The sequence below is a fragment of the Anolis carolinensis genome, chromosome 1 (assembly GCF_035594765.1).
Source record: "Anolis carolinensis isolate JA03-04 chromosome 1, rAnoCar3.1.pri, whole genome shotgun sequence".
In the NCBI taxonomy this organism is placed as follows: Eukaryota; Metazoa; Chordata; class Lepidosauria; order Squamata; family Dactyloidae; genus Anolis; species Anolis carolinensis.
In genome coordinates, this window is record NC_085841.1 from 88,678,029 (window position 1) to 88,692,883 (window position 14,855).

Consider the following 14,855-nt stretch of genomic DNA (forward strand, 5'->3'; position numbering starts at 1 on the left):
CTGTGATTCACTGATATATGCAGCTGATATATGCAGGGGATAAATACATATGATAATAGGGTTGTTGTGCATTTTCCGGGCTGCGTGGCCATGTTCTGGAAGCATTCTCTCCTGATGTTTCACCCACATATATGGCAGGCACCCTCAGAGGTTGTGAGGTTTATCAGAAAAACTAAGCAAGGAAGGTTTACATATCTGTGAAAGGTCCAGGGTGGGAGAAAGAACTCTTATCTGTTGGAGGCCAGTGTGAACGTTGTAATTAATCACCTTGATTAGCATTAATGGCCTTGCTTGTGGATTTTAGTGACTTAGCTGTTTAGTCCGACATGATAGTTGTTAGAGTGATCCAGCATTTCTTAGTTCTCAAATAATATACTGTGTCCAGGTTGGTTCATCGAGTAATCTGCTATGGCTGACTTCTCTGGTTGAATCAGTCTGCAGTGCCTTTCATGTTCCTTGATTCCTGTTTGGGCAATGCTGTATTTGGTGGTACCTATGTAGTCTTGTCCATGGCATGGTATATGGTAGACTCCTGCAGAGGTGAGAGGATCTCTTTTGCCCTTCACTGAATATAGCGTTTTGGATTTTCTTAGTGGGTCTGTAGTTAGTTTGTAGGTTGTGTTTCTTCTGCAGCTTGCCTATACGGTCAGTGGTTCCCTTAATTTATGCACAAGAGTTCTTTCTACCAAACTGGACCTTCCACGGATATATACACCTTCCTTGCTTAGTTTTTCCAATATACTTCACAACCTCTGAAGATATACCTCACAACCCTGTGATTCCGGCCATGGAAGCCTTCGACTACATATATGATAATAATATAATTCTGTAGTGAAGTACAATACAAAATGTAGGCTCACCTATATGATTGCTAATTGTAGGATTATTTAAATAATAAATAAGAGTATATGTGTATGCAGCTGAGTCTAGAATATATATCATAGAGAGATTTTTTTCTTTACTTCAAAATTTTTGTGTCTACTCATTGTCACATGGCCTGAAAACTCATAGTGAAAATTTAACCACACAGAACTTTCTTTGAATATTTTCTTTAAAAATGCAGTTTTGAGAATATACACAAAAGGCTGCATACAAATTATTTATATAAAAATAATGTAAAAACTACCCTATGCCAAAAAATAATAATTCTGTGGAGTTTAATTTCACAGAAAAATTCACACACATTTTCCTCCATGATGAGGTCACCACCTGCAATAAATAAATAAATCTCATACTTTACTTTATAAAAATGAAAATTTCCAGCTATTAAATGAAACTGTAATATGTTACGTACGGGTACATCCTCCTTCTTCAAAGCCATAAAATCCATGAGCGCAGCGGTCACACTTCTTCCCTCCAACACCTGGTTGACAATGACATTGTCCAGTTTCATCACAGTCAAAGGATTTTGATCCAAATGAATTACAGTTGCAGGGAACACAGCCTCTGGAAGACTGCACACCAAAGGTTCCAGGCTGTCACGGAGGACAGAAGAAATCATTTAGCAAAAGCAAGAACTAAAAACAAGTGTTAAAGATGAACAAGAAATGCTGAGGAAGACATGGATTCAAAGGGGAGAAATGAAGATAAGCCAGCAATATATTCCACTTCTTTGTATTTAGAGGATGAAAATAAAAATTACATTTGAGTTCTTACTTCTCTGTAGATAAATGTCAATTTCAAATTACTCACATTTATTGTAAAACATGTGTTGTAATATATTTTTGTTCACATGAACTCCAAAATATAAGTTTAAATGTCCAAGTCAAATACAGAGAAAACTAATTTTAACTCTGCAAGCTCCAACATCAATTTAAGATTTTATTTGTGACATTGTTGTCTTCCAATGAGTAAATGGGGACATGCGTGTTTCTTATTCCTATTTATCAATATAACCGCTCTCTTAGGTAAGTAAGACTGAGGCCTCATCGTCACCCACTGAGAGATTCATGCTTAGCTAATTCCAGCTTTTCTGATCTGAGTCTGAGCAAATCTCAATGCTGGAATCTAATCCATAAAGACAGACCTACTTCAACATGGCACCAGGCTGGCTTGTTAAGAAACCAATACAGAATCTAAAGTTAGTCCACAATGCAAAGGCAAGTAAAAACAAAACACATGCAAGTCATGATACATACACACATTTCTGCATACTGTGGTGATACTACAGGAGCTTCTCTCTCATTTATAAGACAAAACAGCACCTCCACTCATGAATTTAAAACCCAATGTAAAACCTCCTTAGTATTTTCCCAAGATCCAAAACAATAAAATAAAACAAAAAAGGCACATAAGAAATCCCTCAATAGCTATTCAGAAAAACATAGTAAATTTAAGTACAACCTGCATGTAACTCTCTTCTAAATAAATAGACTGGTATAAGCAGTAAAGTTGCTTTTAAGAATAAAAGAGAAACTAAATTTTCTTTTGGATATAATTTGTTCACCAAATGTACAATTCTGTCAAGGATTTTGGTCGGTGGTTGTAGTTCATTTAGAAAAATGATTCTGGATTCATACGTATATCAACTAAAACAATAGTTTATTCATTATTTTCCTATCACAATGCTGAATAATACAATAAATATGCTTCATTTTTTGTAAGAACCCAGTAGTTTTGAATCACCATTCAGATAACCTGAACTCAGAAATCGCAGAGTCTTGGGTTTGAAAGGGATGGCAAAAGCCATCTAGTTCAACCTCTTGCAATAAACAACTAAAGAATTTCTGAAAGATGTCCATCTATTTTGTTTAATGGTTTTCAAAGATGAAGAGCCCACCACCCAGTCTATTCTGGTTCTGAAACAGCTCTTATATTACAAAAGTTCTTACCAGCTTAACAAGTAAGCTTAGGTGGATTCTCTTTTCGGTACTGTTCCATTATCCAAGCGGAAGCCACTAGGAGGCACTAGAGAGAGAAGGATAGTCCATTTTGGAGGGGGAGGGGTTAAAGGAGGAAAACAATTTCCCTGTTTTTACTGATTATTCCCTCCTCCTCCTTCCCATATCATAAACATGGGTTATTTCCATGACAAAGATATTGGGGGGGGGGGGATAAAAAGAAAAGGGGGGAAATTGTTATCTCCTTCCATCCACCCTCCACTCCCATAAAATGGACTATACTTCTTTCTCTAGTGCCACCTAGTGACCTCCGCTCAGATAATGGAACAGTATCCTCTTTTCTTGTAATTTGAAACCCTTGGTTTGGTTAAATCCAAGGAGTTTAGAGTTTATCTTGAAAAGTAGCCACTCTCACCATTAGCTATGTCATATAGTGATTTTCTTTGGAAAATTTGACTTCCCAAGGCAGTCTGTGAAAAAATACACATGCCTACATGTATGGCTGATTTTAAAAAAACACAGTGAAAAAAAGGTTTTATGTTGACTTCTAGCCATTGGAACATTAATTTATTGTAACCCATTCTATGTGCTTAAAATACTTTATATAGAGAAGTACAGAAATGTTTTGTTTAGTCATGACCAGTTTCACACATGCTGCAGGCATTTAAAAGGCAAGCAATGGTTACCATCAGAAGCCATACAAATATTTCTTCATCTTGTTGTCGAAGGCTTTCATGGCTGGGATCACAGTGTTGTTGTGTGTTTTTCGGGCAGTATGGCAATGTTCCAGAAGTATTCTCTCCTGACATTTCACCCACATCTATGGCAGGCATCCTCAGAGGTTGTGAGGTATACCTCACACTGCCCAAAAAACACACAACAACCCTATTTCTTCATCTGCCTATAGTTCTTCAATTTGGGTTACTAATATTATCAAGAGCTGGAGTAACATTTTTCATTTTCTTTTTTCATTCATTTGTAAGTCTGTGATGAATATAGGATCCATATTAGCCTAATAGAAAACCATCATAGAAGTTGGTTCTTTTCAGACAAAATAATGCTGGTATGTATGGACTAAGTATGGACTCGGCTGGCTAACTCTTATTTCTTTTTCTGAAACTTCCTCAGATTGTCCCTTATTAATTACCTTACTTGTATGGCTAAATGCCCACTTGTCAAAATGTAAGAATAATTTTCTCCCAAATCCAATTCTTATTTGAAATAGATGATGTTGTGATAAATAACCGTTTTGCCTTTAAAACTAAAAATACTTATGTGGGGGAAGGCCTTGCAAAACCTTCCCTCACAAGGAGAAGTCGGCATGACAGACCTGAGAAGGAAGACTGTCAATGGCTAGTTTGCGTTTTTCTGATAGGAGCAAAACCCAGACTGTGAAATTGTGCTATAACACTGCAATGTGAATGAGTCCCCTGTGTCCTTAACACATCATAGTGTAGTAGAAGAGATCCTGAACTCAAAGAGAAACCTAGTACTGTAATGAAAACTATTTCCAATTAAATACCGTACATATTTATTGCACATTATGTCATTCAAGTTTTGAAATGTTTAATTTTTCCCAGTGGCAAAATCCATATTACAGTAATATCTTTATGAGGTTTACCAGAAAGGCATAACACCTTTCCCCATTTCTTTCTGCTGTATTGTTAATGGTACCACACAAGACAGGCACATGCCAGAATGTCATACATGCTACATTGTGCATCGTCTTCTGATTACCATGGAAGCAGGCTTGAAAGCACCTCTTGGGCACCCACTGGTACTAGGGAAACCCCATCTCTGTGGTGGAGCTCTGATATGCTTAGCTGTTGAGGGGTGCTCCTTCCGGATATACACCTGTCTGCTCAGATCACACCGTTTACCTGCAAAGCCTGATTTGCAGATACACCTCCCTGACATATCACAATTCAGTGACATGGATCCTTGTGGATTGCAGCCACATGGTATGCAGAACAGTTTGTCCAGTGCCCAAAAGTAACTGGGCTTTTGAAAAGAAAGAAGGAAGAAAACAGTTTTAAAAAGCAAAGCTAGACAAGAAAAGGCAAAATAATAAATTCAGATTAAAAAGAAAGAAAAAAGAAGATTATGAAAAGCTGTTGGACACCAATGTCATGATCCTTTTGGCAAGTGTAACTCTGCTGGAGTAGAAGGCAGCACCATGGTAGGAGGCAATGTGGCAGGAGAGAACAAGTCCCTACAGGCAGTGTGATGTTGATGGTGGAGAGGAAATAATCAAAGCTATCTTCCTCAGAACAGAAAGTTACCCTGCTAGAACTCAAGCTACTTTAGTACTGGCAGGGCAGCTTTCTTGTCCTCAAGGAAATCGTATTTGCTGCTCTCTACCAGAATTATCCACTGCTTAGAAGAAGCCATACATTTCTGGCACATTTCACAATTAAGATTCTGGCCCAAATCATTGTGTTTTTGGGTGAACAAATATCAATATGGAATTAAAAAGCAAATAAGAATGCCAGTTAATAATTATATTAATGCTATGGTTTTTCGTTTTTCAGAAGGGCAACGGCATTGAATTTTTAAAAATTTATACATGCTTATTAACTCAAGTATTATTTGCTGTAAATTACAGCAATATGATTCCATGACTGTTAACTCATTTTGACCATAGAGAATTAACTTCAAATATGGTATCATTTAGACAAAATATTTTTCTGTATAGAAAAAATGGACTGCAGCCTCCAGCCATGTCAACTTACCAACATATTTTTCACTCCACAATACTGAAAGGTGGCCCTTTTAAAAATATGTTATTTAAGTTGTAAAAAGTGGTTGAATTCCATTAATCAAAGCAACATGTTTCATTTAGTACCAAGAGTATTCCAGAAAACCACAGAAATTAAAATTGGATTTTTACATAATAAATAAAAACAAATTAAACACCATTTGTTATATGCTTAATAGTACCAAGAAAACGCCATCTAAACAAAGAAGAGTTGTTTTATAATGAATAGGAAATGTGATGAAGCCCAAATTCCTGAAGCAGTTTCCTGCCACTTACCTTACATTTATCACATAAGCGCCCCACGATGTTAGGTTTGCAGTCACACTGTCCAGTCTTAGAATTACAGGTCAGTGAAAACGAGCCATTGACATTGCAACTGCAAGCTACAGCCAAACAAGAACAGATGTCATCCTAATGTTGGCAGGACATGAAATGTATATAAAACAAAATGAAAATACATGCCATATATACTTACTAAGGAAAATCTGAAACTGGTCATCTTTTTGCAACTGATAGCACTAAAATGTACATACCATCTATCTCCTATAGCATGTTATATTAGGTCATACTGATTAAAATGAGGGTATAAAAGATCAAATTCTGGTACATGTAACTACATATATAGTGGTATTCACTTTCTAGTATGGTACAAAGCCAGATTAGCCTGATTTACTAGCTGTAAATTCTTCATCTTGGGTCTTGACAAGTCTTATGAATGCCAAAGCTTTATGATGAGAAAGAGGAAGAACCTCTTTTCTCTGTCTAACTATAGCAGAAAAATGCAATGGATTCTTCTGTATTAATTGAGCATAAGTTCAGATAAAAAATAAATAAATTCTCAACTACCTATTTATACAACAATATGATTACAGTAAGAAAGCCATGATTAGTTTGTAATCTACTAAGGGTGCCTTGACTCGGAGAATTAACCAATCAAATTGATTCCCTGCAAAAAATATTACCTAAGGTATTACCAAACATTCAATAATATTACCAGACTTGGAAAAACAGAAAAATGTCACCATTTGCTGCATTGCTATGTTTTCTTGACTATTATTCAATTGCTATATGGATGGAGTCATATTAAGATGCTCATGATGCAGCATTTCCACAGAGTAAGCTGTAGAGATAAAGGGTGTTCACATTTCCTGATTGAGTGGTTTCTAATAAAGCTAAGAACTTTGCTTTTTATACAAGTTACAGCTGGAATCTAACCCCAAAACCACCAATAGGAGACTTCAGCAAGTACTTAAAATATACTGACACTCTAATCACTTGACATTTTAAGCCCAACACCTTAATCTCATGATGTTTGAACTTGTACAATGTTTTATTATTTTAATAGGCTGTTTTTCTCATAGCAAATATCTCTCAGCATACTTACTAATTTATTGTCCATCTATTATTGGCTTCAGGTGTACTTAGGTCCCTCTGAAATCAATTAATGTAATTTGCCCCCAATCAGTATGATATTGAGTAATTAAAAATGTCAGTCAGCCTTCCCAAACCTGATTCCTCTTAATATTTTACACTACAACTCTCATTTGCTCCAGACAACATTACTAGTGGGCTGGGAGGTCATAGTTCAAAGCATTTACACAGACTCTGGGTGGAAAAGAAAACTGATTTATAATATTGAAATAGTTGGATAATGAATAAACCATTAAAAATTCATTCCAAATGAAGTCTTTACTTTTCTGCCTGCTTTAACACAATATTAAGTATTTACCAGTATCAATTGGGTGGGAGGGATAAAAAGTGGTTTTTTCAAAAGTATAAAGGCCAGTCAAATGTTGGATTTAGTCCAACAAAATTGATCAAGGGATTCATGCATACAGTTATAGCAACGAATGGTGACGTCTGAAATCTATGGGCTATCATGTTCCAAAGACTATGAATGCAAATAGGCCTTCACCAAGAATTTCCCCTTATAGTGAATAGTGAGTGCTCCCTACAAGATGCAATCCTAAACCACTTAGAAATGGCTTCAATTATAGACAAGATCAAGCAATCATTGAGGCTTTTCTTTTTTTAAAGCCTGTCTTGAAGATAATTTCATCTTCAGCTCTATTATATACAAAACTGTGATGTTTTTTATAAATAAAAGTCATTTCTGAAATAAAAATCAAATAAATTTGGGATGGTGGTTTGATGCCTTCATTTTACTTTATTTTAAGAAATACCAACATTTAGGAATGTGCAGTGGTAACAAAAATCCAGCTATCATCTTAGCTGGCTAATGCAAATGAATCTGCCAGTGAGGGAAAGGAAGAAAATAAAATAAAAATAAAAAGATTTCCTAGTGTAATTTGAGAGCAAGACTTCTGCTTTGCAAGTTTCCAATCCTGAATTTGATTCTTTAACGAACAGCAAAAATTGAATGCAACAAAGTAAAGACACAGTCCCTCTCATTTCACAGCTTCAGGGCAAGCTTCATGGAAGCCTGCCAAGAAATATGCAAAAAAGAAAATCTAGTTGTAATAGGGAAAAATAAATATGAAGTAAATGCAAACACAAGGATGTGAATATATTGAAAAGGTTCTGCTGTCAACTCAGCTAATGACAAAAAGCAAAGAATCTAAGTATACATTAAATATCCATCTATCTTTAATGTCTTTTTTAATTATATGTTTTTACTCCAGATACAGGCCCCCCCTATACAGCTGTCTGCTGAGGAAAATGTTCAAAGCTCCATCCATGTCAATGCCTCCAAGAGAGAAACAGAGAGATGGGAGCTGCAAATTTACTCATAGTTTGATTTTTCAGATCCATGGCTTTTTAAATGACATCTTTAAAGAACAAGTCATGAGGCACCATAACTAGTGAATTATTAATCAGCCCTGATGCAGGTTCTGAATACAGAATCTGAAAGGCTCCTAAATCTAAAAAATATGTCATGAAATCAACTTCATAGAAAGATTTCTGGGGCACCTCTATGATACAAGTCATCAGTGAGAAATAATTGTGTGGAAAGTACATTTCATGAAACATCTAATTTTTACCAATACTGACATTCTTCTGCTTAGATTCAGGTAACCTGAGTACTTGGGAAGCACAGAAAATGGTATACTGTTTCACACCTATGTTGTTATAGGGTTAGTCTACACTGGCTGCTAAATCCGGAGCCAGTCTGGAGCAGAAATGCTATAGACTGGTCCCAGAGGCACCTACATGTACCTGGCTGATCCACTGCTGCCCAGCTGGACTTTGCTGGACCATCACCTCACCATCAGTGTTGTTAATGCCACTCTGAGCCAGTCACAGAGCTCTGTATGAGCTTCTGGCTATGGTAGATGCCACATTCTGAAATCAGCAGAGATATCTGAGTGACCAGGAAAATGAAGGAGAACACATAGCTGGGATCGACAGAAGCAACATGGGCACAGTCCAGTCACTTTATCTGTGCTGATGATCACAGAGAAAAGGGGATGGCACCAGTGTCCCATCTGGACAATGAATTCGTCTGAATAAGATCTGATCCCGCTATTCAGGTTGCCCTCAAATTCAATGCTCAGTACCACAAAATCAGCTTAATATGGAAACTCTTGCAATACCCATTGGAATCTGGTGGACATTGTTGGAACAGCCAGAATTGAATTCAAGATGAGTCCAGGTTTTCCTGCCCATGTAGAGCTGCCTATAGTTAACAATATGTTTCCCCAACAATGATTGTTTTTGTATTTAGCCCTAATTATCTGTTTTCATTCATTTTTCCTTAAATTTGTGTACTTTGTCCTCCTCATTTGAGAAAGACTTTAAAGCAAGGATGGGCAACAGTGGTGTCAAAAACAGAATAAAAATGGCCAGCAGACCAGTTCTGTTTCTGAAAAGACTTTTTAAGATGTTATACAGAACGGGGGGGGGGGGGGGGAGAAGTCAATCTATGTAAAGACAAATTACCATCCATAAGGTTTCCACAAGAGGCAACTGATTTTGTGGGACATGTCTGGAAGGTCAAAAGCCAGAATATGGCCCTGGGATCTGCATGTGATTCTAAGGCTTTACCTTTGTTGACCCTGATACAGAGTAGCAATGTAACTCTTCATAAATTTATTCTCACAGACAAGAGTGAAGAATTTCACATTTTTATCTTTATTCCAAGACAGTATTCTAAAACCTTTTCAAGTATTATTAACAGTTTGAGACAATTCTATGGAAAGAAAAAAACTCCCTTCTTGCACTTAAAATAGTATTCTGCACAAAACTATCATTTTCTACATGCACAAATACCCACATATACAATATCTGTGTGCATTTTCCATACAAAAATTGTAAGAAATATTGCCTGTCTAGGATTCTCCTAGGTGTTTCAAGAATTGAGAAACTATTTTTCAAACATTTCTCAAATCTTTGGGAATATTCTATCTTACAGGAAAGGCTGAAGGATTGTAGGCCAGAGGATGAGCACATACTTTCTGAGGAAGATGAGGATAATTTGTGGCATCTCCAGGCAGAGCTGGAAAAATATCACTTATATTTCATACATTTACAGTACACCAGTAGTAGAATAACAAATACCCATGTCCATGGGGTTACTCATAGACAACTTACAACTAATCAGGCAGTGTGTAAGGAAGCCTGAACTCCCAGGCTTGGATAATGTGACATTTACTATATGTAATACCATGCAAATCACTCCATGTCCCATTTGACAGACACTCATGAGATGTGCCTATAGGGAATGAATGCATTCTGACAGTAGAAGCAAGACTCGAGGACTTACGTTGACAGTTCTTCACATCAAGAGCATCTCCGAAATACCCATCAGCACACTTTTCACAGTACTGGCCTGTTGTACCTGGCTTACATATCAGACAAGCTCCAGACAAGCTGTCACAGCTGCCAGGAATGGAGAAGTCAAGGTTGTCATTACATCGGCAAGGCTGGCATGATCCCCCCGGTATTAAAGGTTGTCCGAAATAGCCTTCTGCACACCTAGGACAACAAACAGAAACCCTTAAGAGTACATACACTGGCCTGCTGCAATTATAGAAAAATATATACAATTTCATTTTCCTATGAATCACTAAACAAAGCTTTATTTTCTGTCTCAAGCATTTCTCAGATCTTCCTCCCACCTCTTTTCCATTTTTCCTTTTAGCTTCTTGAACAGTGATGTAGATTCATTACTCACTGAAATCCTGCCAGTTCCACTAGTTATTACATTTGTGTGTGTTAGTATGGGGGTGCTGGAGGGGAAAGCAGGGAGGGACCTGGTCATTGGAACTGCAGATGAGATAAAAGCATATTAAGAAATGTGTCCATTCATATTCTAGAGAAAATCAGGTTCATGCTGAGAACTCTTTGTGTAACTCTCCAAAAACAATGTTCTTCTCCTATGCTAACCAATCATGAAGGCTGACATTCTAGTGCTGTGCATAAACAGCCTCTTTAGAATGGAAATCAAACATTCCTTCCTAAAATGACAAAGAAATATAACACATGCATAATAAAGAAGAAAATACCTGTCTGCCACAAAAGGGTGTGTTGAATTATACATGCACACAATTTAATGCAAGAAACGCTTACTTCATTCTGAGCAAAATCCTATACATAGCTTCTGAGATGTAAATCCCACTGAATTCAACAAGATTTACACCCAGGTTAAGTATGTATAGATGGATGGATATCATGTTCTAGCTTGAGATTGAAGACCACTACAAAGAACACACAAGATACAAAAATCCAAGCAGATAAAAATCAAATATCTTTGTATTTGATTTTTATCAAATATCAAATATCTTTTGGTATGGATACTGTCAAGAGTCAGACGCCAATTAACAAACAAAACAGAGTTTATTCAGGAGATAGGCCAAAAAGTAAACATAAACACAGAAGATAGCTTTAAACACGTAACTATCAGTGTTTAAAAAGCAGTCCAAACAAAAATATATATCAAAAGTATGTTTTAGCAAGCCAACCGGATTATCCACGCAAGTATATAGATAAAACTAAAAAGATGCTTCAATTCAGCTTCAAAAACAAATTGAGTTGGCTTATAAAAATAGACAAAACAAACAAGGACTTGGAACCTTCCAAAAACCTTCCAAGAGCTACAATTAGTAGCTTAAATCCGGAACAGGAAAATAAAGCCAAGGAAAAACAAACTTAGAGCTGGTGCAAAAGGCACTTTGGGTCCAAGCCCTTACTGTGGCAGCCACCCGGCTCTGTGGAATTAAAGGGACAGTTCCCAAAAGAATCTCCAAACTGGTCTAAGAACAAATAAACAAGAACTGCAGCAAACTGCTTCAACGATGCCGATAATGCCAGAAGCTCCAAAGGAAAGGCGAAGAGACGTCGTCAGGGATATCCAGGGTCAGAGCAGGAGACAGCAGCAAGGTCAGGAGGGCAAGCCAGTGGTCAAGAGCCATCAAAGGGCGAAGGCAGAAGCAAAGTCGAGTTACAATCCAGGGTCCAAAAGGGTGCAGTCATCAAAACCATGTCCACGAAATGGCACAAAGAGCCAAGGCAACGATGGTAACAGCAGATCAGAAGCAAAGTCCCAGTCCAGTCTTCTTGAATGAACAGAAATCCCAATGGCGCCTCAGCAAAACCTTGCCACACGCAAAGTGAAGTGACCAAACATTCCCAATTTATTCCCCTTCCTCTTGGGTGTCCAAACACTCACACCCAAACAACAGGTGTCCCAGATCTTACTCAGAATCAGAACTCCACACAGCTAGAGCTCGTGGATCAGGAGTGCCTAATTGCTCGTCGGAGTTCCAATCATCCTGCCCATACTCAACCCCATGCACACTTAAAGAACCATCCTCCCTTCTCCAAGCATCCCAAGTGGGATCTGCTCCTGAAGATACCCCAGGTTCAGTAGTATCCATAGGCCCCAATTCCCCAGACATCTCCGGTGGCTGTGCCCATTCAGTGCCCACTTCCCCAGCCACCACCTGTTCACCAGCATCCATTTCTTCCCCAAACTCCCCATCTGAATCTTCCTCAGAAGATTCCCCATTGAGCTCTCTAATCCGTTTCCTGCGCAACTCCTCCAATGAGCCCTTCCTCTTCTAATCCCACCACCATCATCCATAATCCCCGAAGGCGCAGTCACAACAGATACATTATAAAGGAATAATATGACATCATCAAGCACATTGCTACATCACAGAAAGCTTTTTAAAAAAAACAATATTCATTTATTCCTTACTTTCATGGGTTCATTTTGTTGTTCATTCTTTCATTTGGGCTTTTATCTTGCATTTGATAATATTGGCAGAAATGTACAAAGCCAAACTTGGGAAAAATACCCCATGAATTTGTAAGCTAATCATAAAGTATACTTCTCTTAATGACAATCTACTTTGATTAAAAATATTCCCATCTCTTTATATACTACTAACTAAAGTTCACATAAACATCCCCTTCTAGTCCTCTCCAGGGCATTTGGAATTATATTCTACTAATGTATACAATGAATCCTGAATATCTTTTGAATGTAGTGATGGGTTGTGTCAGTCCATTTTCCTACTGTAATTGTTTATGTGCCACCATGTTGCTCCTTTCCTTTCTCTCTCTAAATATTCAGGAAAACTCTCAAAGTTATCTACTTTAATTACATCACTCTCTTTCCATTAGGAAATCTGATGTCATGACTCTCTTTTGAGCCAATGCCTTGGAAAAGTGCATACAGAAAAAGTAAGTACTAACAAAAAATATCTATATTAATAGAAAATGCAGCTTTTTAAAAAAGAAGTCTGACTCCCATGAATAATTGCAAGGAAGACAGAATGAAAAAACACTTTTCAGAAAAGTTTCAAAAGACATTTTACATAATTTTCTTGTCCGTCTTAGCTGTAGCAATATCCTGGAGAAATATCCACAGTATCTCTCTGGCAGATACATCTATACTGTGACAGCTATAAAGCCATTTTCTCCCCAGGGTACATCAAGTCAAATTACGACCCTTAGGTTACAGACACACAGCATGGAATCACAAAGCATCAGGTTATGCTTTTCAAAGTGAATTACTTGTGGAAGTAGTTATTACTCAACGTGAAAAGAGGAAATCATTAAGACTGTGCATACATGTATGCTATTTTTGAAACAAGTGAATAACACTTAAATGCCTAGATATAAGGAAAGTGTTTGATGCATCAAATCTAATACTTTGGTTTCATATATATGTGAAAAGCCTTTTGAGGAAGAGGAAGGAGAAGTGGTTAGATGCAGGGATGGATTAAGACCATTAGAGGTACTGAACACTTAAAAGTTTTTGGCACCCTTATATATATCTAATTCAAAATATAAACAATAATCAAGTGTAAAATAAAATTGTATTTTTTGAAATAAAAAAATTACAGTAAGTTGGGAAATGATGTTTATTTTTGTATACTTCCACTTTATTTATATTTGAAAAGTTTTCTCCCGCCTTTTCTAATTGGGGGAGTTTCTGTTTGTGGAACTTGGTTCAGCTGCACCATTTGCAGTTTTGCACCATATAGTCCATGGTAAATCCGGCAAATGAAAATTTCTGTGGTGCCTGCCTTCCCTTTATACCCTAACACCTGCTTATTTAGCTTAATGGTTAATCCAGCCCTGGGTGGATGGGAGGAAAAATTGGAATTTAACATAGCAGTAAAGACTCATTACAAGAACATGTCTAAAGCTCTTTGTCATAGAATCCAGAAGGAATCCATTTCATTTTTATGTCCTTTAACAGCATCCACTTCCTCACTGCTCCCATTTTCTCTGTTCAGAAAATTCAGATTCCTCTGTGTTTCTCAGTGCTATGATAAAATTAATAAGCCTCTTGTTCCCTTCCAAAAGAATGTCTAGCCTCATTCCTTACATTTGAAGCTCTCTGAATTCAAGGGTCACTTTACTTGCTGAGCATATGCTGGCCCACAAATTCCCAGCTCATCTCGGGTCCTCAGATGTGCTTGTTCTGAGAGAAGAAGATGAGTCAGTGACTAAAAAGGAGAGATAAGAATTGGATTCTGCCAAAGGCAGAGAGACCAAGAGCCTCAAATGTGAGGACTAGGACAAGAAATTGAAAGCAACAAGGAGCCAGTTGAGAGTTGTAAAGAGAAGGATGATATTAATGGAAGAAAGGAGAAGCATTCTAACTTTATTGAACAGAGCACAGATAGACAAAGCAGGATAACAGCAATTAGGTGACTGCACAACACACTAGAGGGATGGGGTATATAGATTAATGGATGAGGATAAGGGTTATGAGATAGATGCAAAAGATTAAAGAAGTTGAGCAGAAACTTCAACAAAACAAATATAATGACCGTCCAAAA

At 37.3% G+C, this 14,855-nt stretch overlaps 1 protein-coding gene across 1 annotated transcript in view; it reads right to left on the minus strand.

The window, feature by feature from the left end:
* Positions 1 to 14,855, minus strand: part of lama2 (laminin subunit alpha 2) — a 630,991-nt gene that overhangs the window by 228,085 nt on the left and 388,051 nt on the right. The window contains 3 exon segments of the mRNA XM_062978830.1: positions 1,295 to 1,475; positions 5,875 to 5,981; positions 10,322 to 10,533. Of these exon segments, the coding sequence (XP_062834900.1) occupies positions 1,295 to 1,475; positions 5,875 to 5,981; positions 10,322 to 10,533 (500 nt within the window).